The sequence below is a fragment of the Budorcas taxicolor genome, chromosome 5 (assembly GCF_023091745.1).
Source record: "Budorcas taxicolor isolate Tak-1 chromosome 5, Takin1.1, whole genome shotgun sequence".
NCBI classification, from domain to species: Eukaryota; Metazoa; Chordata; class Mammalia; order Artiodactyla; family Bovidae; genus Budorcas; species Budorcas taxicolor.
The window spans coordinates 2,932,881-2,958,813 of record NC_068914.1 but is presented as its reverse complement, the minus strand read 5'-3'; the positions used below and the strand labels follow the sequence as shown (position 1 = coordinate 2,958,813).

General features: G+C 51.3%; 1 protein-coding gene across 1 annotated transcript in view; it reads left to right on the top strand.

The window, feature by feature from the left end:
• The window catches only part of WDFY4 (WDFY family member 4), a 232,750-nt gene that overhangs the window by 59,307 nt on the left and 147,510 nt on the right, over positions 1–25,933 (top strand). The window contains exons 13-26 of the mRNA XM_052640371.1: positions 2,351–2,565; positions 3,773–3,867; positions 4,909–5,146; positions 5,547–5,623; positions 6,673–6,894; positions 7,531–7,709; positions 9,816–10,047; positions 11,108–11,253; positions 12,629–12,740; positions 13,573–13,763; positions 16,696–16,848; positions 20,799–20,872; positions 23,406–23,567; positions 24,154–24,245. Of these exons, the coding sequence (XP_052496331.1) occupies positions 2,351–2,565; positions 3,773–3,867; positions 4,909–5,146; positions 5,547–5,623; positions 6,673–6,894; positions 7,531–7,709; positions 9,816–10,047; positions 11,108–11,253; positions 12,629–12,740; positions 13,573–13,763; positions 16,696–16,848; positions 20,799–20,872; positions 23,406–23,567; positions 24,154–24,245 (2,188 nt within the window). The remainder of the gene's footprint in view (positions 1–2,350; positions 2,566–3,772; positions 3,868–4,908; positions 5,147–5,546; positions 5,624–6,672; positions 6,895–7,530; positions 7,710–9,815; positions 10,048–11,107; positions 11,254–12,628; positions 12,741–13,572; positions 13,764–16,695; positions 16,849–20,798; positions 20,873–23,405; positions 23,568–24,153; positions 24,246–25,933) is intronic.

Genomic DNA, 25,933 nt, shown 5'->3' with positions numbered 1-25,933 from the left:
CCCTCAGGGTCTTCCTAGGTGGCGCAGTGGCAAAGAATCCAACTGCCAATGCAGGGGACACAGGAGATGTGAGTTTGATTCCTGGGTCAGGAAGATCTCCCGGAGGAGGAAATGGCAACCCACTCCAGTATTCTTGCATGGGATATCCCATGGACAGAGGAGCCTGGTGGGCTACAGTCCACGGGGTCTCAAAGAGTTGGACATGACTGAGCACAGATGCAATACTCTCAAAGGTCCCTTCTCCAAATGCCGTCACACTGGGCGTTAGGTTTCAGCATCTGAATTTGAGAGGTGATGGGGGGAGGCATAAAGATTTCATTGCAAGGACCATCTTCTTCGAGTAATGAGATCTCTCCTTGATATCAGTGATGTCGGCAGAGTGATGAAATCCTACCTGGAAGCACTCCCCTTGGAAACCCATTCTGCTGTAGTTTGTATTTTAAACTAAAAGTAGTCTAAATTTTTAAGTTGAGAATATTACTGGAGATATTGTAACAATGGGAATTTCACCAGATGCCATCAGTTTGAGGAAAAAGCTATAGGTGTCATGCTTCTGAAAGGCATGGAAGGGTGGGAGGGTGAGCTGTGCGACCCCTTCATTTAAAGAAAAAATCTAGAAACGGGTGATTAACAGTGTATATATGTTTCGCCATACATTGTAATCCTTGAAACATATGTGCTACAAAACTGTGTTCACAGTCTAAGGAAGAATGCCATCTTATTAAACTCTGTCCCTTGGTGATACAGACATGCCCTGAACCATCTCTGGGCAGGGTGGCCTTGAATGACTACGTGCACAGGGAGGTGATGATAAAGGAAAGTGATTCTGAATGCTGGGTTCAGAGTCCTAAAGTAAGTGCCTCGTGGTGACTGCTGGCTTTACATTGGTGGACTAACCTAGACATCACCTACTTCATCATAGATCCCTCTTCTTGAAACCAGAGTCTAGGGCAGAGGTGTGCAGTATGTAAAGCAAGCCACAGCCTTTGGCTGTGTTCCTCAAAGTAGAGTCCGGACAGGGCACCGGTGTGTGAGGTCTGTGGAGCGGCGCTCAGGAGAAGGGAGGTGAGGGAAGCAGGGTGATGCAGGAGAAGGGCTGAGTGAGGATGAGCCCGCAGGGCAGGGGTCTCAAGTGTGAGGGGTCTCAACCACAGGGGCTGAAGGGCAGGGCCCCACTGGCTGTCGTCTGGGGGTGGGGTATACGTGTGTGTGTGTGTGTGCCGCTTTTATGTATGTGTGCAGGTGTATGTACATGTGTACACGTGTATGCACACATGAAGATACATGTGGGGCTACATAGCAGGGCAGCTACCACCTAGGGGAGCTGACGTCCACAGGAGGGGCAGCTGTGACGGGTACCCTCACCCGCAGAAGAAGGTTTCCATAGCCTCCGCTGCAGGAAACCGCCTTTAAGGCCAAACTGGTATCCTGGTGATTTCAGGCAATCTCATACAAAGTAAAAGAAAAGGACAATCTTTAGAGATTTTCTGAAGGAAATTCCCTTTCGGTGGAGGCTGGGAATGCCAAAGGGTTATCTTTTTATGAAGAGAGGAAAATATTAGGAAAATAATGGAATGTATTTGGCTGAAATGCTGACGAGGCTGACTCTATGCCTCTATCCTGTGGGCTTCAAGGGCGTAAAGACGGTAAAGTGAGTTGAAATCTGGCAAGGGGAAGATAAGAGGGCAGCTGTCTGTGGGTCTGAATGCACTTAGCCCAGACAGACAGACAGAGGAAGTGGGCTGGAGGGGAGGCTTCTCCACAGCAGCTGTGACTTCAGGAGCTTGCGCAGGCTGGGTGGTTTGACCTGAGGAGATGGAGCAGGCTGCAGCTGCCACAGGATTCCACCTTCTGGGCCAGGGCGCAAAGTGAAACCCGGGACTGACCGGCGAGAGATGCCGGTGGTTGGAGGGTAAGGTGTGGGACCCTCCAGACGGCATGGCCGCTGCCCAGCTCCAACTACTTCTCAACAGACACACAATGGCAAAGTGGTCTTTCCACCTGTTAAGAGAGGCCACATGTCTGGACGTCTGTGTGGAATCTCCAGTATTTTAAATGTTAGCAATTCAGAAATGTCGTATGGCTCAGCCACCACATATCTCAGACTGAAGCAGGCTCTCGCCTGCCAGTTTGCAGTCTGTTTTAAGCTGTCTTCCTATTTGGCAGTTTGTGTGAGGAGGGTACCTCTGAGAGTGTCCAAGACAGACTGTGCTCAGTGAGAAAAGGCTGTGGGGCGCTCAGCCGCCTCACCTTCCCACCAGCTCAGGCCCTAGCTGGGAGCTGACCAAAGTGGCCCCCAAAACATGCTGACCTCCAGGGCTCACCACTTGCTTGCTTTGGTTACTCTAAGCTTTCCAGGGAGATCCAGTGCTCCATGACCGGTCACATCCAGTCCATGGTGAAGTCAGAGAAGAACCGTCAGGTCATGTGTGAGGCGGGGATGCTCAGGACCCTCATGACTTCTTGCCACAAGGCCCTGGCCACCAGCAGCAGCCCCTTGCACTCGGGCCTCATCAGGATTTTTGAAAAGCTTGCGTCCCAAGCCATTGAACCAGACGTGTTAAGGTACCGTGTGCTGCGCGTTAAATCTTGCTGAGCCCCTGGTAGCCGAGCTTGTGCACAGTGGACAGTGAGAGTATCCCCGTGCTCCTCTGCCTCCCCAGCGTTGGCCACTGCAAGCCCAGGTTGGAGTCTTGGGTCCTCGTGCCATGTGCAGCCGCAGAGTGGACGTAGCTCCTCTTATGGAGCTGATGGTCTGGGGGGTGAAGCAATAAGCCAGGGGTCCTGCGGAGAATTCAGAAAGTGTTGGAGGGGATGCTAGTGCAGTGTGGGAGCTCTGGAGCTGCGAGGACCACAGCTGGGAGACTGGGTGTAAAGAGGGGGCTTTAAGGGGACAGTGGTGGCTGAGGTCTACGGCCTGTGCAGATGGTCACCAGGCCAGGAGAGGAGGGAACCAGGCATGTGAAGACACCCTGCTGAAAGGGGTGGAGGGGGCAGTGGTGGGGGGAGCGATGAAGGCTTGGCGGCCAGAGGGAGAGTAGACCACAGGGAGCCTGACTGGCATCGGGGGCCGTGGCTGGGACACGTGACATGGAGGGGGACAGAGGCAGCACCACTGTGTCCTGTGGGCCTTCCCAGCGGCCCCTCCACGAAGCCACATGTTTCCTGGACAGTCTCAGAGGCGAGCGAAGATGCACAAGGAGGAGCAGACACAGAAGACAAAAGCAGAGGAAAGAAAGGCGGGAGGGAGGTCAAGGGTCTCTCCAGTACCTGTGGCCCTAGAGGGTGTGGATAGAGGGAGGGTGGTGCTCAGGCCCACAAGCTCCTGGACCCCGGGAGGCATACAGTACCAAGTGCAGGGGGATCAAAGGCAGCCCCTTCAGCCAGCAGGTAGGGGACCCAGGGGCCAGGCCAGCCTCTTCTGCCTCTATTCATGGGGCTGTCAGCCAAGGCCACTAGAAACTTAGAAACAACCTATGGCAAAGTTATTTCCCAACAAAATCCTTTCCCTCTCCAGGTCCAGTCTGGGGCTTCTAGCTGGTCACTGGTTAAGTCAAAAGCACCTACATTCACCAGCTCCCTGGTCTGAATGCCAGGTCAGGGACACCCTGGTTCTGTATGGCCGGAGGAAAAGGATTCCAGGCTGAGAGGGGAAGGCATGCTGGGGGAACCAGCAGGCTCTGGGATCTAGGGCAAGTGTTCAGATGGAACTGGAGGAAACTTTTGGCTAAAAATGTCATCATTTGGCTTTCTTGTTTTTTATGATATTCAGACAGTTTCTAGGCCTTGGAATTGCTTCCCCTCCATCGGCTGCAAAGAAAAAACTCAGTTCATCTCATGTGCATGGAGGGGACTCTGGATGCCCAGGTGAGGACAGAGAGAATAGGGGCCGGATAACGGGATTTAAAAGAGAACATGCATTTCCTGTAAGGAAGCCTAATGGAATATGGGAAGCAGAGAGATTTAAAAATGGTTTTGCCTGCTGCTCGATGGAGCCAATGAGGACGAGCAGTAAGATCAGATCCGTGGTCCCCAGATAAAGACCAGATCTGGAAGGATGAGGACACTTAGCCCCATATAAGATGGTGATGGTGAGCATGTGCTTGGCCCCTTTCTGTGCCTGGAGCACAGCAACCTTCCTGTCACAGCGTATGCAGGGGTACCTAGCACGGCCCCTGGACAGAAGAACAGTGTCAGCTTCACACAGCTCACAGTTCAGCAAGGAGTTAGGGGGTCTGGAGGACAAAGCATTGGCCTGGTACCTGGCACGATGCTGGTCCAGGGAACCAGCTTGGAGAAAAGAAAGCCATGGACTGCATAGGATGTTAAGGCTAGGAGGCCCAGTTGAAAAGCAGGGATGGAGAGTCAGGAGTGGGCCAGGAGCTGGAGGTGGAAAAACAGAGCTTTTGAGGAGACAGGCTGTTGTGGAAAAGAGATGGAGGTCAGAAAGCCAGGACGAAGCCCCAGTGAGGGACAGCTAATGGGGCAAGCCAATGACAGCGAGAGAAGACGCGTAGTAGAAAGAAGTGTGGCTTCCCTGGCGGCTCAGAGGATAAAGCGTCTGCCTGCAATGCAGGAGGCCCGGGTTCGATCCCTGGGTTGGGAAGATCTCCTGGAGAAGGAAATGGCAACCCACTCCAGTATTCTTTGCCCGGAGAATCCCATGGACAGAAAGGAGTGGCAGCAATGATAGAATTAAAGGGAGAAGAAGTTTCCAGGAGGAGCAGGTTGTCACCACTGATTCAGTGTTATCAGCATCAGCAGAGGTCCCAGGCAAGGGGGTGAGCGGGAGGGCCCGGGAGGGGCTGGGAAAGCCTGGCGCTCTGCAGAGCCCTCCTTGGGGACTGTGGCAGAAGAGGAGTGGAAGTGCTTTGAGCAAAGACACAGCTCTTCTGCTTGCAACCCTAGGGTCACAGGCAGCGATGCCAGTGCCTGCTGAGGGTTCTGCAGTGGCCCCCGGGGATGCCGGCCCTCTCCCAGCAAGCACACAGGCCCTCAGGCCCACGGGGCCATCCCAGACCTCGACCACCACCCTTCAGACAGCACTGAGCCTCATCTCCATGACCTCCCCCCGCAACCTGCAGCCTCAGAGGGCGGCCCTGGCTCCATCCTTCGTGGAATTCGACATGTCCGTGGAAGGTTACGGGTATGACCGGCTTTCATACGCTTGGAATACACTTCGCTGATTTCCCAGTGCCTTGGATGAATTATAATGATTACAAAACTGTAGTTTCTATCAGCTCTCATAGTCAGCTGTGGAAAATATCTGGGTCACAGACACCCTGTCTTCAAGGGCAGCATCCCTAGCCATCTAAGGCCAGAACTGTCTCCTTCTCTTGACTGTCTGCATTCCAGGCTGCCCTCCCCTCCAGCCTCCAGCCAGATTCCTTTCTTACGGCCGGCTGTGGTGCCAGCATCAATCACTTTGTGTCCTGGGGGCCCCATGACCTAGGAGGGAGTGAGGCCCCCGAAGCCAGACAGAGGGGCAGACGTCACATCAGAGGTTGGCCTGCAGTTCAGTGATCTGAGACCCTTTCCTATTCCAGCTGTTTGTTTGTTCCGACCCTGGCTACGGTGATGGGAGCCAGCACTGAGTATTCAGTCTCTGGAGGGATTGGGACAGGTATGTGCTTCCCTGGGGGCTTAGCTTGCTGAGGTCCCCTCCCCCTGACCTGGGAGTGAGTCCTTGGGGAGTCTCGATTTCAGATTTCCTTTTGGCATCTCCAGAAAGCATGAGTCTTCCTCTTGGTCCCACGTGTCTGTAGAGGACTCATCCTTCCCTTTGGTCGTTTCTGTCTTGAGCCAGGGGTGTCCTGTTCACGGTGCCTCCCAAGGGCCCAGCCCACAGCTCTGCACACACTGGGGCTCAGGGAACCCTGATGGGCTCGCTGGCTGACTCGGAAGCTGAGCCTGGGTTTGATGCCCTTTGTCGATGGCTGCCAGAGGCCAGCAGGAACACCCCACCCCACCTGATGGCTCTAGAGAGGCATGTGAGCCCAGTGCCGATGGCCACTCAGGAGCAAGCCTGCCCTTGGCTCATGTGGGGATCAGCTGGGCCTTGGCATGCTTTGTACAGAGCTGCTCTCAGCTGAAGACCAGGCACCCGCTGTCAGGAGAGCCAGGGTCTGGGCTTCTGTGGGAGGGTGGGTGCTGAGGAGCCGGGGCCTTTACAGCTCATCAGGGCAGAGCTCCAAGCCTGATTCTGCCCATTCAGTGAGGACAGTGGGCCCCACCTGTACTGCCAGCCTGGGTATCCCTAGAGTGAGTGCTCCCCAGGCAAGGTTTGGCCTAGCTAGTCCAGCTTCCTCTGCCCCACATAGCACACAGGCCGGCGTTAGACCAGCTGACCAGTGGGCCACGTGGTGATGGGTCTCAGGGATGTGCCCTCTCTCTACTCCCTTAGCAACGCAGCATAATAGATGGGTCAGAGTTGGAGAGAGGCTCTGCAGAGCTAGGCTCTAGTCCTGGAGGGAATATGACTTATTCCTGCGATTAAGGAAGGAGACAAGAGCGTCGTGCTGCACGGGTCGCTGTGAAGTGGGTGTGGGTCAGGCAGGGCCCAGTACTGGCACACAGCAGGGCCACCCCTGGGCCGAGTCAGAGCCACAGTGAGTCCAGACAGGCTTGCACAGCAGGACAAAGCCTCAGGGAGTGCTTGTGTTCTGACCCCAGGCGCTGCCAGGCCCTTCCCTCCGCCCGGCGGCCTGACCTTCTCCTGCTGGCTCCTGATCGGCAGGCACAGCTCAGCCACGGAGGGCCATCCACTGCGCTTCCTGACCCTGGTGCGCCACCTGGCCAGGACCGAGCAGCCTTTCACCTGCCTCTCCGTCAGCCTCTGCCCGGAAGACCTCTCCCTGGTCGTGTCCACAGAAGAGAAAGAGTTTCAGCCCCTGGGTGAGATTTCGCCCACGCTTGGGGGATGTGGGACTGAGTCAGCAGCTCTTGACCCAAGAGCCTGGGGTGCTTGCCTGCCCTCAGCTGTGTAGGTAGGTGGCAGATTCTGATTCTGCTGCCTAGAGCTCAACCTGGATCTCAAGCTCACCTGCCTGCAGTGGCCCAAAGCGGACTGTGATGGCCAAGCCCAGGGTGTTATGGCCATGCCTGTTTTTATGCCCCGTTTCATAGTGAGACCTCGACTTTGGAAGGCCCAGGATTTGGCCTGGTGTCCTTCACACACAGCCCAGCCGCCTAAGCTCCTGCCCTTCTGGGACTTTGCCAGCCCATGTGTGTCCCTATGGAAGCAGTCTAGTGGTGGGTAGACCCCCAGCCTGACTCCTGGGTCTGAACTCCAGCTATGCAACCTTAGGCAAGTTGCCGCTCCTCACTGTGCCTCAGGATGGTAGCCTGGGAATCGTGATAGCACCTACCTCGGTGTCTGGCCCAGAGCAAGGGCTCCAGCCGTGAACGCTCCTGCCGTTGTTAGGATTCTAAGGGCGGCTCGCCGCTCGCTCCGCTGGCGCTGGGGCCCCCGGGGCTGGGCTGCCGCTCCCTGGAGCTGCAGGTGAGCCTGGTGCTCATGTTCTCATGCAGATGTCATGGAACCCGAGGACGACCCTGAGCCTTCTGCGGGACGCCAGCTGCGGGTCAGGTGTGGCCAGCTGCTGGCTTGTGGTCAGTGGCACCACCTGGCTGTGGTTGTCACCAAGGAAATGAAAAGGAATTGTACAGTCTTCACCTACCTGGATGGACAGGTCATCGGCTCAGCCAAGGTGAGATGATTCCCCCAAGCTGTGCTTGCCCCGTGGCCATGCCTCCTAGTCACAGAGGTAAGAAGGATTCACCAAGAGCACTAAAAAAAAGGTCCTCCAAAGTGTAAAGTTAACTTTTGACTTCAACTGTTAACAATTGTCTTACCTCGCACCTTCCTTTCTTCCTCCCCATGTTAAACATTTATTGAATACCTAATGTATGTTAGGTATTGTTTTAGGTGTTAGGAACTGTCCATGCCCACCAGTCAAATACCTCCAGGAGCATGCATATAGTACAAAACAAGAGGTGCATTTGTGAAGCTTGCTGCAGCAAGAGCCTTCTTACCACGGAGTCATGAGGCGTTAGGAGGAACTAACAGGATTTGGGCTCACTTTAGGTGATTTTGGGGAGGGTTCAAAAAAGTGGAGGTCACTTAGTTCTGAATGGAGTGCTGTCAGAGAGACAATTTGGTATCTATGTATGTTCAGAGCTTTTAATCAGGAAGCAGAAGGAAAGGGAAAGGGCTTAAACTGTCACTGGAGAAAGAGCAGCGGTCACTCACGTTAGCCAGGACGAAAGGTGTGGTTACATTTGTGGTCACCCACAGTCTTTTTTTTTTTTTAATCTCTTTAGGCATAATTACAGAGTGGGCTAGTTTTGGTCCTCTTTCACAGAGTATGTTGGCATCCAGTCTTGTTTTGTAGAATAGATTGTATTCTGTGAAGCAGAACATGTACTGTGAGGCTAAGAGCCTTGTCCTGTTGATATCTGGAACTGGCTTTCACCTAGCACAGGACTGGCATACAGAAAGCATGCTACATACGCTTGATGAGTCGTATTGAATTTATAGTTACAAGGCTGATGTGTCACTTAGTGAGTTGGCACATAGATGAACATCCAACCTCAGGGGCCTGCTAAACCAGAGTGAGTCAGCATGGAGGTTAGAAGGTATGTGAGGCCCTGGAAATATGTCAAAATATGCAAAATATGGTGTGGAGAATGGCCAAGGGCCAAGACTGACAGAGATGACTTTCCAGCAAGTGAAATTTAAATGGGATAAACATAAGGTCTGTGTTTAGATGCAGGTTTGTTGAGCAAGAAAAAAGATGGGCTTAGGTTGGAGATGAAACAGCTGTTCTCAAATGTTAGAACCTTATTTGCAGCTTGTATATCCTCTTTAGTGATGTCTGTGTATATGTTTCACTCATTTCTAATTGGATTGTTTACTGTTTTACTATTGAGTTTTAAGAGTTTTATCTAAATATTTTAGATAATGGTCCTCTGTTGGATATGTAATTTTGTAAATAATTTCTCCTAATCTATAGTTTTCTTTCATCCTCTTTCACATGGGATTTTGCAAAATAAAAAAGTATTTATTTTTCTTGTGAGCAATTTTAGTTTCTGAATGTTCTTTGTTAGTCTATAGAATGCAATTTATTTTTATGTGTTGATCATATATCCTGTGACTTTGATGAATTCACTTATTAGTTTGTTTTTTTGTGGATTCCTTAGAAATTTCTACATGGACGTGCCATTTGCAAATAGGGACAGTTTTATTTCTCCCTTTCTAGTCTGTAGCTATATTTAGTAGGTAAAACTTAATTAATGTGCCAACACTAGACTTTAAAGTTCTTTGTGAAATGACTGGAAAAAAAGATGAACCTTTTGGTGGCACTTTATATTCTTTATCACATTTACTTCCAAAGGCACAATGTCCGTTTTTTACTCCCTCCAGCTTCCCAGGTGGTGCTGGTGGTAAAATATCTGTGTGCTATCGCAGGAGACTCAAGAGACTCAGGTTCAGTCCTTGGGCTGGGAAGATGCCCTGGAGGAGGAAATAGCAACCCACTCCACTGTTCTTGCCTGGGAAATCCCATGGACAGAGGAGCTTGGCGGGCTGCAGTCCTTGGGCACAACTGAGAGGACATATGCACGGAATTTTTTTTATAAACTGTTTTATGTGGTGTTTCTCAGCTTTGAGAGTTATCTTTGTAATGTTTCTGAATAAAGTTTTTATTTGAGAGACGAATAAGGTACATCATTTTTTGTTGTATGTGTTTATTTGATTAATTCTGAGATTAAATACATCCCATCTACCCCTTTCCCCCACCTTTTTGTTTTAACAGATGTTGTACATTCAGGCCTTACCAGGACCATTCCTTTCAATGGATCCATCCTCATTTGTGGATGTTTATGGATATATTGGTACCCCTCGAGTTTGGAAACAAAAGTCATTACTAACATGGCGTCTGGGCCCCACGTACTTCTTTGAAGAAGCCATCTCAATGGAAACTCTGGAAGTTATTAACAAACTTGGCCCAAGATACTGTGGTAACTTCCAGGCTGTGCATGTCCAAGGTATGGGGTGTTTTGATTTATAATAACCTTGCTGATTCTCAGTTTTAAATAGACATCCAGTTATTTATAGCTTATTTATAAGGAAAAAACTCATCACAGGCCAGTCATTAGGGAAGTCCTCTGTAATTGGATTGTTATATATTTACAAGCCAATAGAAAATGTCACAGAAAAGGAAATGACAATCTCCTGTAGGTTTCAATTCTAGAGTACGTAATAGAGAAAAGTAGATAGGTAATATCATCAGCGAAGAAAGAGGGAAGAGAATGAGATAAATAAGTTACATTCCTTTTAATGAAGAAGCTTTTTAACTAAAGTATACTGTTGTCTTCAATTATTAAACAGGCAGACAAAACATCCACATTTTCAGTATCGATTGTTGGCTGTTCAAGCAGGGAGTAATGCTCTCTGTGCTCTGCCAAGTCGAGGGGGTCAGCTCTCCTCTGGGAAGAGCGATAAATGAGTCTGTGTACTGACGCCTTCTTGCGTGGTGCAGGGTGGCTGAGCGCGGTGGAGCATTGTGGTCTTTAGGCTTGGCTTCATGTGTTCTTTGAACTTCATTTCCTCTAGCAGTGAGCATTGGCAAGAACAACGCGAGGAGGCCAGGTCGAGGGCCAAAGTTTCATCAACTCTTTGTTTACACCATGCTTCTCCGGTAGCACAGAGAGCTCTCCTTGCGTGAGCGCCTGTGTGCTAAAACCAAGGGAGGTGTTTACCATGGACACGCAGCTCACTGAAAACCACAGGGCTTTCAGCCCAGCACTTTGATTTTGGGGGTGAGGTTACACTCACAACAGATGTCTCAAGACTTAGTAGCTTCATACCTGGAGTGCTTCTGTTTTATAGTAGGTTAATATTGTGAGATTTCTCTACAATTTTCTATGTGTCAGCAATGACAGGTGGGGGCAAAACGTATATGACATGCAATGTGATAGCCTATAACAGCGACAAACACTGCTCAGCCATGACTTTGCCCGGCGGCAGCAGATGCTCACTCTTCAGAGGGTTAATCTCCTCCTCAGTAAAGCGAGAGTAGAAGGAACTGAAGATGTGTTGTTGTAGGAGAGGATCCTGGTGTGGAAGTGGCGCCCCTGGTTGCAGAGGAAAAGCTTTCCTTTGCCCTTCACATAGCCAGCTCCTCCGTGACCAGTGTTGCAGACATCAGAAGCGCGTACAATGAGGTGGACAGCCGTCTGATTGCCAAAGAGGTACAACTGCTAACGCCCCTCGCTGCCTCTTTTCGGAATAAAGGCCTCATGCTTGCTGCAGCCTTCAGTGGTTAGACGGACACCAATTCACATGTGCGTGTGTGTGCCGACAGACACACTTCACCTGTGAAAATAGTCTATGACTCCTGCCCATTCCCACTCCTCAAGACCAAATCTCTTCTTTCAGAGAAGAAAGTAGGTGCTCTTCATTCTCTTCATTCTAGAGCGAGAACAAACGGAATGGGTAAACGACATCTGGGACACTATTAAACCTCCTTTTCCTGGGGGCTTCTAACCCCAAGATTATAAAGCAGTCTTTGAGTCATTGTGTTTAAGCAAAACTTTGCAAAGCAGCAAGCAGACAAGTTAGTTAGGTAAAGAGGCCATTAGGTTTCCTATTTCCTAATCCCCTGCATAAAGAGCTCTTTTGCTTATTGTTGATGAATGTGGGCTCATTTGTTTATATTCTGACAGACAGAGGGTCCCCTCCCTTTCCTGAGGAGGTGGGATCAGGGGTTAAGTCCTGTTGAGCACTAACACTATGCCTTCCCAGCACAGAGTCTTCTGCTAGAAGAGGCCAGGGTCCTGTCTTCTGGCCCTTGGAGACCAGTGATGCCACGACTTGCAGAGATGGATGCCCCTAGACTGGGAAGAAGGCAGCCCTGGGTGTCTCAACACTGTTATGCCTCCAAGTGTCCTAAGGGCCTTCCTACTCTCATCAGCTCCTCGTGAGCATTTGTTTAATTAGTAACCATGTGGGACGTTGGTGGCACAACTGTATAATGAAAGGTTCTCCCTTCTGATTAAGCCAAAACTGGGAGGCAGGAAAGAACCTGAATTTTGGCTTCAGTCCCTCTGATCTTGGTTCAGTGATTATTTATCCAATGGCTTACACTAACAGATATTATGGTGTAATATTCCCTGGTGGCTCAGAGGGTAAAGCGTCTGCCTGCAATGCAGGAGACCTGGGTTTGATCCCTGGGTCAGGAAGATCCCCTGGAGAAGGAAATGGCAACCCACTCCAGTACTCTTGCCTGGAAAATCCCATGGACAGAGAAGCCTAGTAGACTACAGTCCATGGGATCGCAAAGAGTCGGACACGACTGAGCGACTTCACTTTCTTTCACTTTCACACTAACGGAGTGCCAGGCCTCAGGATGCCTGCCCTCCAGGAGCTCCTGAACAAGACCTCCTCCCCTCCAGGAAAGTTGCTTAGGACTACTGCTGCTAAGTCACTTCAGTCGTGTCCGACTCTGTGTGACCCCATGGACTGCAGCCCACCAGGCTCCTCCCTCTATGGGATTTTCCAGGCAAGAGTACTGGAGTGGGGTGCCATTGCCTTCTACTTAGGACTAACTGTTGCCAATTTCTCTAGATGAACATTTCATCCCGTGACAGTGCCGTGCCTGTGTTCTTGCTAAGAAACTGTGCTGGTCACCTCTCGGGTTCTCTTCGAACCATTGGAGCTGTTGCTGTGGGCCAATTAGGTATGAACTTTTACTGCTATTTGGGAAGAAGATCATGTGGCTGGCATCACTTGTGCAGCCTGGAATTCTGGGGTGGTAGGAAGGAAATGGCAACCCACGCCAGTGTTCTTGCCTGGAGAATCCCAGGGATGGGGGAGCCTGGTGGGCTGCCGTCTATGGGGTTGCACAGAGTTGAACACGACTGAAGCGACTTGGCAGCAGCAGCAGGCAAGACTGCGTGGGCTGAGAAGCTCAGCTGGTGATAGTGAGAGTCGAGAGTTCACCCCACCAGAGAGTCAGCTTCCCTGCAGAGATCAAATCACTCTGCTGTGTCTGACAACTGGTAGAGAGCTTGCTACTAACCAAGCTGGCACCGACGCACAACGGAGCCTATATACTGAGTATAGCGGGGCCTCTGAGCAGAGGCAATTGTGGTGGTGGTTTGGGTGAAAAAAACAACTGGTGACCGTGCCTTGCAATCAGGCAAGGGCGAAACAGAGAGCTGGTGCCAGGGGCCAGTGCCGCAGAATCTAGAGCCCAGACAAAAGCCAGAGGCTGTCAGAGCAGCCAGCTCAGAGGGCGGCTGGCTCATCTGGCACGCTGGGCCAAGACAGAGGGTGGCGGTCTGAGACCCCCTGGGATGTTTCAGCCTTCTATGACCCAGAGAGGACTCAGTACAGGGGCTCTCAGTGACCTCGAACTTTTAGAGCCCCTACTCTTCCTCCCAGCCTGTCCTGTGCCCAGGCCCACAGCTGTAAGTGGGTGATGTCCCTGACAGCTCTTGCGTGCTGCCAGAGGAGTTTCCAAGGCAATGGAGCCGTGGTGTGCTCAGGAAGGTCTCTGTCCCACACAGGGGTAAGGGTGTTCCACTCCAGCCCTGCTGCCAGCAGCCTGGACTTCATTGGCGGGCCCGCCATCCTCCTGGGCCTCATTTCCTTAGCGACGGACGACCACAGCATGTACGCAGCTGTGAAAGTCCTGCACTTGGTCCTGACCAGCAACACCACGTGTGACCGCCTGATGAAGCACATCCGTGGGTACCAGGTACGGCCGCCCTCCCGCCTGAGTCTGCAGATGCCGCCTACCCCCCAGCAGGAAGCTGTCGTCCCTGAGGAACAGGGCGGAGCCTTGCTGGCCCAAGTAGACGTTACCATCAGTTTGACTTTTGGAGAAAGCAAACGGAAAGTTCCTCGGTCCCTCAGCCTCACCAGAGCAGAGGGCCAGGTGACAGCCAGCCGGAGAGGGCCTCTGATCAGGGTGGGGATGCCCACCTGCCTGTGGCTGCCAGCAGCTTTCGCTGATGAATTCAAGAATCATCTGCGATCCCCCTACTTGGCATCTAGCATGACAGCTAAGAGCCCAGACCTTGGAACCAGAGTGCTAGGCTGGAATTGAGCCTCTTCCTTGCTTTCTATTTAACTTGTCCTGAGTTACTTGCCCTCTCTGTCTTGGTTTCCACATCCGTATAATACGATCTGTTGGGTCTCCTGTATCATGAGGTTGCAGTGACGACTAGATGATTTAATACAGGTGAAGGGCTTAGAATGATGTCTGGCCCAGATGAAATGCCCTGTAAATGTTGGCCAACTTTAGTTCTTAACCTTTGTGCCCAGTTCTCTTCTGTTATGATAGGAATAATAACAGCCCGTATTGTGTAGGATCGCGATCACAGAATTAATGTGTGCCAAGTGCTTAGAAGACTGGCTGCTCAGAGTAATTGCTGTGTGTGTGCACCTTGATTATATGGCTATTTACTGTTCATAATGTCAGATGAGGGGTGGACACTGTCCTCCAGGAGTGCCCTGCCTGGCTGAGAGGCAGCCAAGAAAGGAATCACAGCAGCCAGGGTCAGAGTCTAGACAAAGTCACTGGGGCACAGCAGCTGCAGGTTCCTTCTGGGCCCAGTGAGGGCAGGAGAGAGCCTCCTTGTCTCTTGGGCACGCAAGTCAGGGCCGTAGAAGAAAGCTGTCTGGTGTCACGTCAAGGACTGGCCGCAGCTGGGCCACGGCCTGCGTCTCCTGCTCTCCCTCACCCTGCCTCCTCCATCTCTAGCAGCTTTTCTTGCTTTTCCCTACTATCACGTGCATCTGGCATGGTATACCTGTACTAGTTCCTGGCGGCTCAGCAGTAGAGAATCCACCAGCAATGCAGAAGATGCCGGAAACTCAGGCTCTATCCCTGGGTCAGGAAGGCCCCCTGGAGGAGGAAATGGCAACCTGCTCCAGTATTCCTGTCTGAAAAATCCCATGGACAGAAGAGCCTGGTGGGCTACAGTCCGTGGGATGGCAGTCAGACGTGACTGAACAACTGAACACAAACCCTATGTACTTGTTGCCGTGCTTATCAGGAACAAAGTGACAGAAAGGAGAAATACGGGTGAGGCTCAGACAGAAGAGTCACCCCAAGGAGCAGGCAAGGGGTGGGTCCCAGAGCGCAGGCGAGTGGAAGCCCGGCCTGCGGCAGGAAGGAACGCAGTGCAGGCGTTTGTGGATCTGGTGGTGAGGAGATGAGAGTGCTCGCGTCTCGGGTCTAAACTCTCAGCTGTGGACTGGGTTGGGTGGTGGTGGTGGGAAGTTGTGGAGAGAGGAGAAGAGTTGAGATCATCATCTGTAGGATGGGGAAAGCCAGCTTACAAAACAGCAGAGTTGCACTGCCGGGCCAAATCGAATTCCAGTTTGACATTTGACACGATTAATGTAGAGTGGAATCCGTCAGCTTGAGTGAGTTTTCTCATGCAGCTTTCAGCCATTCTAATTATGTCCTGGTGGGGGAGTGGGGAATGGCCAGATCTGCCGAAGAAGCAACTGGAACAGACTGAAAAGAAGCTATTTTCTGATCTAAATCATCTCAGTTTGGGCCGCTATGACAGAATACCACAGACTGGGTGGTTTATTAGCAACAGAAGTGAATTTTCTCATAGTTCTGGAGGCTGGTGAGCCCACAGTCAGGGTGCCTGCACGGTCAGGTTGAGTGAGGCCCCTCCTGGATGGCAGATGGCCAGCTTCTCACTGTATCCTCACACGGCAGAGTAGAGAGGGGAAGAACGCTCTCCTGTGACTGTTTTGAGAGCACGAATCCCATCTGTGAGGGCTCCACCCTCATGCCTTCATCCGGTGCTAATTATTTCCCCAAAGACCTGCCTCCAAATACCATCACACTGGGGACTAGGGGTTCATCATATGGAGTTTGGGAAGAACAAACAGCCAGCCCAGAACAGCAAGCGAGACTTCCCGATGGCATACTGGAGAGTGTCTGAGAGGACGGGGAGAAGGGCGGACTTCAGACCCAGGAGTGGGGAGCTGAGCTGTGAACGAGCTGAGCTGAGAATCTCAAAGAAGTGGGTGAGGCCCCAGATACAAGTGGATGGTAGGGCAGCCTGACTTTCGTGCTACTGAGGTCAGCAGAGACAGGCGGCTAGGTTAGATCCACCTAGTGAGTCTCTGAGATGAGTGTGGGCCACTGGGGCTCCAGCGCCTGGACCCTGTGTGTTGCCGGTTTCCCGGGGCCTGGCACAGCAGAGTGGCAGAATGGCACATCTGGTGGCAGCACAGCCTGAAGTGGAGCTGGCGGAACTGGGTCTGTGGGCAGATGGTGGCTGCCTAGTGACACAGCGACATCTGTGTGGTGGGCATGAATGTAGGACCCCGTAAAGGAAAGTGAGAAAAGCACCGAAGGGTGGGAGGAAGCCAGCAGACAGTGGCATTCCAGAAATGTGGAAAATTCAGGAAGGAGCCGGGGCCCACCGGGAGAGGTGACGCCACAGAAGCACAGAAAAGTGGGCACCGCTGGGGAAGCAGCTGTAGAAGCTGGGGTATGTTTTCCTTCTGAGAAAAAGGCGATGGAGGCAGTCGTCCCAGAGAGCAGAGTGTTTCCAGACTGCGTGGACAAAAGGTGCGGGCAGGAGCAGGCAGATGAGGGAGAGAGAGCCCTGATGCCGCATTCACTAGGAAACTGCTTTGTGTTTTACCCTTTGCAGATAATGGCATTTCTCCTGAGGAAAAAGACCTCTTTTCTGAACCATCGCATTTTTCAGCTGATCCTGTCTATCACCGGCACTGCAGAGCTGGGCTTTGGGCCCTCCGTAATCACCAACGTTGGCGTCTTCCAGCACATCCTCTGCAATTTCGAGGTAAGCTGGAGGTTGGTCGCTAGCCCTAAAGATACAGGAAACATGGAGCCTCCGCTAAAGCCAGGGGATCCACTTCTCCATGGTCAAGGTGGTAGTGAGAGAGAAAACCACAAAGGCTTTGGAGCTCAGAGGCCCCGCTTTATAATTAACTCCTACCACCAACAGGCTGTGTGGCCTCAGACAAGTCTCTTGACTTCTCTGAGTTTGAGTCTTCTCCTGTGTGAAAGGGAGACCATCATCTCTCCCTCACAGGCTGGTGCGGGAGTCCAATCCGCTACTATCTGGGAAAAGATTTTAAAACTGCAGGCTTCCATACATAAGAGGATATTAAAGCACCCCAATTCCTTTGGATGATGCTTTGCTGTTTAGAAATGCTCCTGTAAAGGAATGAGTGAGAGGTCCTGAGGGCTGAGTGAGGAGCATCGGGCAGACCTTTGGGCAGATCCCTTCACAAAGCATCATTGATTGAGTGATGGGTACACGCTGGTGTGTTATGGGAGCACAGTGATAACCAGGACACAGCTCCCACACACCGCCATCTGGGCCCAGGACAGGATGTAGCTGGTGCTACAATGTGCTGGGTGCCGGTGAGTGGGGACAGGGCCTCTGGGGAGTGTGAAGAGGGGACAGTCAGCTCAGCTCGTGAATCAGGGCTCTGGGGCTGAGTTTGGCAGAACATATTGAGTGGGGGAATGTTCCAGGTGGAGCGGATGCCGTTTGTTCACATGTAGGGGTGAGAGCAGCCACAGGCATTCGAGAGCAGGTGGCTTGGGGCACCTGCAGCGATGTTACTGCAGGTAGAAGCGACTCTTTGCAACCCCATGGACTGCAGCACTTGAGGCTTCCCTGTCCTTCACCGTCTCCTGGAGCTTGCTCAGACTCACTTCTATTGAGTCAGTGATGCCATCCAAACATCTCACCCTCTGTCATCCCCTTCTCCTCCTGGATCTGGAGATTGATGCAAGGATTCTTGGGGACGTCAACCAGACCTGGGATATGGGCTCCCAGTGCACAGGAGGAAGCAGCTGTGCAAAATAGCCTTCAGTTCAGTTCAGCTCAGTCGCTCAGTCGTGTCCAACTCTTTGCGACTCCATGAATCACAGCACGCCAGGCCTCCCTGTCTATCACCAACACCCAGAGTTCACTCAAACTCATGTCCATCGAGTCGGTGATGCCATCCAGCCATCTCATCCTCTGTCGTCCCCTTCTCCTCCTGCCCCCAAACCCTGGTAAACAAGTCAGCCTGCCTTGACCACACTGCTGCCCCTTCTAAAAGGCCGTGGCCATGCTCAGGCATCTTGGCTCCTCTGTATCATTGCCACCAGCCCAGCCCAGGAATTACCCACGCAGGAACCCACCGGGCCCCCCCTGCCTGTTCCTGGAACCACCATGGGCACCACCCGTCCCCTCTCTGAATAAACTAGCCCCTCAGCTGAGCTGGTGCATTTCACACTGGGGTTAAGAAAATAGGCAACTAATAAAAACAAGCAGAAAAGATGCTTAAAAAATCCACAATAAACCAATGAAATGACATAACATTTTTAAAAGATTGAGAGGAGAGAATTTTTAAAAGAAGAAGGATTTCCCCAGAGCTGGCTGCATCAAGTGGAGTCAGGGCAGGGATGTGTCTGCTGTGTTTGGAGGTCGCTGACAGGCCCAGGGAAGAGTAAATGGTGGAGTTGGGCGTGAGGTGAAGAGTGGGGAGGAGGCTGGAAGGAGACAGCCAACGGGTTTTTGAAGAAGAGAAGAAGAGTGTTTCAGAACTTAGGAGACTGGAGCAGTGGAAAGGGGGCATCGGAAATACCAGTGTAAGAATCAGCTGTTGATGGGACAAGTCCTTCGAGGAGACGGAAGGTTTGGGGAGCAGAGAGGAGGTTACGGTGGAAGGGGCAGATCCTTGATGACTGGTTTGCGGCAGGGAGGGGCGGGACATTGAGAAGCTGCAAGGGACAGGGAGTTGAAGTCATTCATGCCTTAGGCCTGTGGCTTCAGAAAAGGCCACCCCTTTCTGAGACTGAGGTCGTCCTAGGGGTGGGGAGAGAGCAGAATTTGACACATGATGCATTTGAAATTCAAACTACTTTAATACAGACATCTTAATACAGTCTTTAGTACAAGGGTTATGTGACACAGAATAACAACCAGAAGACTCAGCTATGCATGGTTTCCAAAATCCAGACAGTTGGTATTACATACAATAATTTCTATAAGAGCTGGGTGGCCTCAAGTGTGCTGGGACAACTTGTTATTTTCCTAAAGCTCTGGAGCAGAAGGCATGGGGAGGCGTACGCTTCAGGGTGTCTGTCTTACTTTCTCAGCTCCCCCAGTTCCCTACACGGAGCCTGATGTATCATATATTCAGTGACTGCCTTCATGAATGAATGCGCTAATTCAAGGATGCAAAGCTCTTGGCATCCCCTTGAGTATACTGGGGTGCCGTGTCTGGTTACCTCTACCTTCCCGGGAGCCACATTTATTGACACCAACTCTCTCAAATGACAGCTGCCCTACCTCTGTGTGTAACTGGCAGTGACTGTGCTTTCGGGGGCTGGAAATATGTCAGGCTGATTTTGGCTTAAGAGTAACCCACTTGTCTTATTTTGGTTTACTTCGTATTCACTCTTTTAAAAAAGGGAGTGGATCCTTATTAAGAGGTCACTACATGGCGTGTACGATGCTGAGCCTTGGAGACTGGAGAGGGTCAGTCTCTGCCTTCATAATAAACTTATAGCCACTGAGGTTGTTCCACTTTCCCCCGTAAGTAAATGGATGGAGCCATGACTACTTGCTTGGTTCAAGTGAGGTTGATTATTGACTCTCTGAGTCACTGTCTGCAGGAGATGCCTGTGGGTGAACACAGCAAGAAGGAAAGAGAGTGGGCTCCATGGTCAGACAGACCAGGCTTGGAAGCCAGTCTCTGCCAATTAGAAACCGTGGGCGCCAGACAAGGTACTCAGTCTCTCTGAGCCTCACCGTTCTTATCTTCTAAATGCAGATAATGATTTGGTTTTAGGACATCGTGCGATGCTTCTTGCCTCCAGCAAATGGTACCGTTTTTAAGTGTGAGCTCTCTTTGCTGCTCTAAGAGTGCACTCTTAAACTCCCACATCTGAACTTTCTAGATTCTGGGACTTAGGAAATATCATCATTTAGATGGGAATAATAGAGCTCTCTAAAGGGAAGTGTTAATACAAATAAGAATGAAGACACGCTATCACCTTTGCCCCAGAAGAATGGGGAGCAACTGCATTTTGTTTACAGTAAAGAAAATAACCCGAGTGATAAACTTCACTCTCAGAATCTCAGTGCATTTCACAAGTGTGTGTCATTCACAATTCTGTTGCATAGGAGCTGCAGGTTCTATAGACAGGGGACCTGAAGAAATTGCACGCACAAGCTGAGTGCATGGTTCAGATCAGTTCAGTTCAGTTGCGACTCTTTGCATAGTCGCTGCAGTATAAAACCTGAGAGGTGAGACTCAGCTCCTAATTCCAGTTCAGTGACTTGTTGGTGATAAGGGAGCTGTCTCTCAAAGGTCTGTCTTACCCTCTAGTTTCTCCTCGCTAAGCTGGGAACACTGGTATTTGCCTTGCGTAGTCGGATCCAACGAGAATGAGATGCATTTGGTGTGTTGACGCACAGGCTGTGAGGCCCAGGGTGGGACACGTGTAGAAGATGGTTACTGTAGGTGTCCGTGGTTTGAATCAGGATCCACAGCAAACTCCAGACAGCAGCAGAGATGGGAAAAACAGCGATGGTGTTTGCACTTTCTCCTGGGTGTGGTGCCCACTATATTTTCTAGCAGTCAGGAGAGCTGGTATGATTCTGGAGCTGGTAAGCTGTGTTAGTGATTCCAACCCAAGGAAGATCACACCCAGCACCTCACCAGCTCACACTGCCTGGCAACCCTTTCCTTCATATACTTGATTTCATTGTGTTCTGTCTTCCAGCTCTGGATGAATGCTGCCGACAATTTGGAGCTCTCTCTCTTTTCCCATCTACTGGAAATCCTTCAGTCAACAAGGTAGGCTGGGCTTTGGCAGCCTGGGGGTTACAGCTAAGCTTTCATGCCAGGAATAGGAACTAGGACAGGACAGCCAGTTGCTCAGTAACTATGGACTTCTCCCGTTCCCAGAGCATGAGGTCCTCAGGGGGCAGCATGTCTGTCTTAGTCTATTCAGCTGCTATAACAAAAAATACCATAGGCTAGTTCAGTTCAGTTCACTCAGTCATGTCTGACTCTTTGTGACCCCATGGACTGCAGCACGCCAAGCTTCCCTGTCCATCATCATCTCCTGGAGCTTGCTCAAATTCATGTCCATTGAGTCGGTGATGCCACCCAAGCATCTCATCCTCTGTCGTCCCCTTCTCCTCCTGCCTTCAATCTTTCCCAGCATCAGGGTCTTCTCCAATGAGTCAGTTCTTCACATCATCTGGCCAAAGTACTGGAGCTTCAGCTTCAGCATCAGTCCTTCCAATGAACACCCAGGACTGATCTCCTTTAGGATGCACTGGTTGGATCTCCTTGCAGTCCAAGGGACTCTCAAGAGTCTTCTCCAACCCCACAGTTCAAAAGCATCAGTTCTTCAGCACTCAGCTTTCTTCATGGTCCAGCTCTCACATCCATACATGACCACTGGAAAAGCCATAGCTTTGACTAGATGTGTCTTTGTTGGCAAAGTAATGTCTCTGCTTTTTAATATGCATCTAGGTTGGTCATAGCTTTGCTTCCAATGGAGGCCATAGACTAGGGGACTGACAAACCACAGAAGTTTATTTCTCACAGTTTTGGAGGCTAGAAATCTCAGATCAGGCTCTGGCAGATCCAGTGTCTGGTGGGGACCTGCTTCCAGGTTCATAGTTTGCCATCTTCTCACTACAGCCTCAAGTGGCAGAGGGGTAAGGGAGCTCTCTGAGGTCTCTTTTGTAAGGGCACTAATTCCATTCATGAGGACTTCACTCCCATAACCCAAGCATCTCTCAAAGGCCTCTCTCCAAACGCCATCACATTGTTACTTTTTGAATTAGTCAAGGCTCTTTTGATAGCAAATGGCAGAAATAGAACTCAAACCAAATTAAAGAAGGAAGAAATAGAGGGTGAGAAGGAAAGCAGAGAAAGGGAACGTTTATTGGCTCATACAGTTGACAGAGGCAGATCTCCACATGTTGTCTGGATGGTGCTTGTATTACTTTGTCTGAGATATGTCCCTGGTCGTGTCTCTGCTTTCTTCCATGCTGGCTTCATTCTGGCTGGGCACCTTCATAGAGTGTCTGCGGCTCTGCACAGTCAGCAGACAGGACTTCTTTTCCACTCAATACTCCTAGCAGCAGGATAGAGTCTCACAGGCCATCTTAGGTCATGTGGCCAGGCCAGGAACATCTCTTGCCCTCTGCAGCAGGTGGAGGAGAGTTAGAAAGAGGTAAGCCCCAAAGAAAACCAGGGATTGTGATCAGAATAAGGGGGAAGGGAGGCAGGGAAGCCAGTCTATCAACCTCCCTCCTTCCTTACACAGTGGGCTGTTCACATCCGCCTCCACCTGACTCCTCACAGATCAGCTGTTCTAGTGATCATTAGCACCTTAGCATTTGAAGGTATTTGCAACCACCCTTTCATTCATCCACTCGTGATTGATCTATTATAACCCACTCCATTCCAAACCACTTCTTAGTGCTTGAGGTTCAGGGAAGGACAAGACACAGCCCTGTGGAGAAGGAATGCAGAAAGCAGGCTGCTCAGTGCTGTGATGAGAGCACAGAGGACACTGGGGCTTACAGGTGTTGAATGCACATCTTCCCACTGAACCCACGAGTGCAAGCCACTCGCAGAATTGGCGGGTTCTACCTCTTCTGTGTATCAGGGATATGGGGCTTGGCAGAATTCAGCACAGCAGTACTGAAAGACAGCTCAAGAAGGAGCGATCCGTCCACATTCATTCGCCTCCAATTTCTTTTCTTTCCCCCTTTCCACTGTCTTTCTGTACCTGTTGTTTTCTAAGAGACGGACACTCACCCTGGGAGCTGTTTTCTTTGAGGGAGTAGAATTTACAGGAAATTGTATTTGCGATTATCCTGAGGAGGGGGTGCGGAGGCTTGAATCCCATCTCTCTCCCCTTTGACTCTCAGTGGCACGTCCATCCACTTTGTGGTTTGGGGCAAGCAGGAAGACACACGGGCTGACGGGCTGGCCGAGGCCCACGTGCCGGCTATTGGGAAATGCTACGTGGTCCTGCTCCAGGCTGCTCTCTTTGTTCGGTGTTTTTTGAGACCAGCATTAGTTTTCCCTGAGGCTTGGAATTTAAAAGTCGATAACTGGTGGTTGTCTTTGAAGGCAGTTTCCGGTGGGGGTGGGGGTGGGGGTGGAAGGGCATGGGAGGCTCATTCCCAAGCGACTGGGGCACTGGGCAGACACATATTTGATGGGTGTCTGGCAGCATTTTGACGAGTTGCCAGGAGGGCATGAGAGTCAAACCCAGACTGTGGAACCTTTTTAGCAGAAACACAGCAAATTTGGTTCATTCCAGTAAAAGCTTTTACTGCCTCTCTCCTGGGCTCACCAGGGAAGGACCCCGGAATGCTGAAGTTGCTCACCAGGCACAGCTTATTCCCAAGCTCGTCTTCCTCTTCAACGAGCCAGGCCTCAACCCCTCCAAGATGTCCACCATCATTGACATCCTGGGCTGTCAGCTGAGGGGCCACTTCAGCCTCCAGGACTTGCTCAGGTATTGTGCCAGCTTCCCGGGGGAGAGGGCAGAGCATCGGGGCTGCTTCATGAGGGAACGAAGACCCCAGCTCTCTCCTTATCACACTCAGCTCAGCAGCACTGCCCTTCAATGCAGCAGCAGGTTCTATTTCCCTGGAACCTCCTAGAAACATTTTCTCTGTTCATGGCTTGAAAAAAGGGGTGGGTCCCCTGGACTCCTCAACAGGGCTGTGGGTTCACTGCTCCCTGGTGCTCAGAAACACCTACCAAGAACCCTAGAATTTCCATGTGCCCGGCCATCCTCACCAGCCAGTGACCCAACACACCTGCCTTCTGCAGACTTCGCAGCTGATGGGACATTTCAGCTGTTGTGTTCTCAGCCATGTCTGTCCGATTGACCTGGCAGAGCCAGAGTCTGCTTCTCTGATGAAGCCTAACAGATTGGAGAAGTCTCTGGAAACATCACACTGATCACACAGTGACACACTTCCCCCTCAAGTCCTTCCTTGAAGTGCATTTGGGTGATTCTGTGTAGAAAGCCTTCATGGGTGCTCAGGAGACATGGGCCAAGCCCCCAGTTGAGTGTGTCCTCTTTCTGCCTTCAGAATTGGGCTGTTTGTGGTGTACACCCTCAAGCCTTCGTCGGTGAACGAGAAGCAGATCTGTGTGGACAGAGCCCCGGACCCTTCCCTGCCCGGTGAGAAGACCTTTCCCAGGAGCCAGTCTGATGGCTGCAGGGCGACACCCACAACGGTCCTGACGGCACATGCTGCGGGGCCGGTTTGAGTGCAAGGCTGCGGGAAGGGAGGGGAAGGCACCCCCAGGAAACCGAGTTGCTGTTTCCGGGCGCTGTCTTCCGAGGCCGCAGCTATATGAGCCTCAATTAAAAATAAATCGTGTGTTCTTCCTGCACAACCTGGAATGGCTTCCAAGTCCTGCAGGACAACAGCTCCCTGGAGATCAGCAGGCGGGCGCCTTCTTGCCCCAGCCTCTGCCTCACTCCCTTGGCGAGCCCCAGCTTCAATGCTCTGCAGCGCTGACACGTTCTAATGTGTGACGGTCTGCCGTCCCCCCGTGCTCGGCCCTGCTGGCCCCTCTGCAGGGTCACCTCCCCTGCCCCACCTCACCCCACCAGGCCAGCCATTCCCAGTCCCACAGGGCAGACTAGGTCACCTTCTCTAGGCTGCTGGAGTCCCTGTGCTCACCCTCATGCAAAGGCTTGTGATTTGAATCCTTGAGTCTCTCACTCCTCAACCAGATTCAGAACAGCAGCTGCATCAGGTTCTGAATTCCCTCTGCTAGGGGCAGATGTGAAGGGGACCATTACTGACCACGTTGTCCTGGGCCTCCTCTGTCCAAGATGGGAGTCTCTAACCACGTGTAGCCATTTAAATTAAATTTTTGGAATGAAATGCGACTAAAACTTCAGTTCCTCAGTCACACTAGCCGTGTTCCAAGTGCTGAATAACCATGTGGGGCGAGTGGTTACTGCATTAGACAGGGCAGAGAGAGAACACTCTAATCACAGAAGATTCTCTTGGCTGTCACTCAATCCAGATAAATTAGCTCTTATCCTTAGGTCAAGCCTGAAAAGTAGGAATTGCTATTCCCACTTTGCAGATGAGAAAACGGAGCCTCAGAGACTATGACCTTCAAGAGAGAAGGGGCCAGAATCCAAATAGAGGGTACTCTGACTCCATTTCTCCAAGCTGCCACATCAGTTACATTTCTACAGCATGCTGTGTGCCCTGAATTGGTGGTAAAATAACTGGCCAACCAAGGGGCTGAATGAATGGATAATTAGCTAACAGCATACTATGTACTCCGGAGAAGGCGATGGCACCCCACTCTGGTGCTCTTGCCTGGAAAATCATGGATGGAGGAGCCTGGTGGGCTGCAGTCTATGGGGTCACTAAGAATCGGACACGACTGAGCGACTTCCCTTTCACCTTTCACTTTCCTGCATTGGAGAAGGAAATGGCAACCCACTCCAGTGTTCTTGCCTGGAGAATCCCAGGGATGGGGGAGCCTGGTGGGCTGCCATCTATGGGGTCGCACAATAGGACATGATTGAAGCAACTGAACAGCAGCAGCAGCAGCAGCCTACTATGTACTCAACCCTCCTTCTCATGGGGACTCCATTCTAAAACTTTTATCTAGCTAAATACCTACAAAGACAGTATTTATATGTCTTTCAAGGTCATAGTAACACTTCAGAAGTAAAGTTTCGTCTCCCATTGGATTCACATGCCTCTCGTTGCAGCTCAAGCTCTATTTTTTAGTGCAGCGTAGACATGCCAAAGCCCTAGACTAGGGCAGGGACCCAGACTGAGCACCATAGTCTTCCCCCCTCTGCTGCCACTGCCTTGCATAATGCCCAGCACA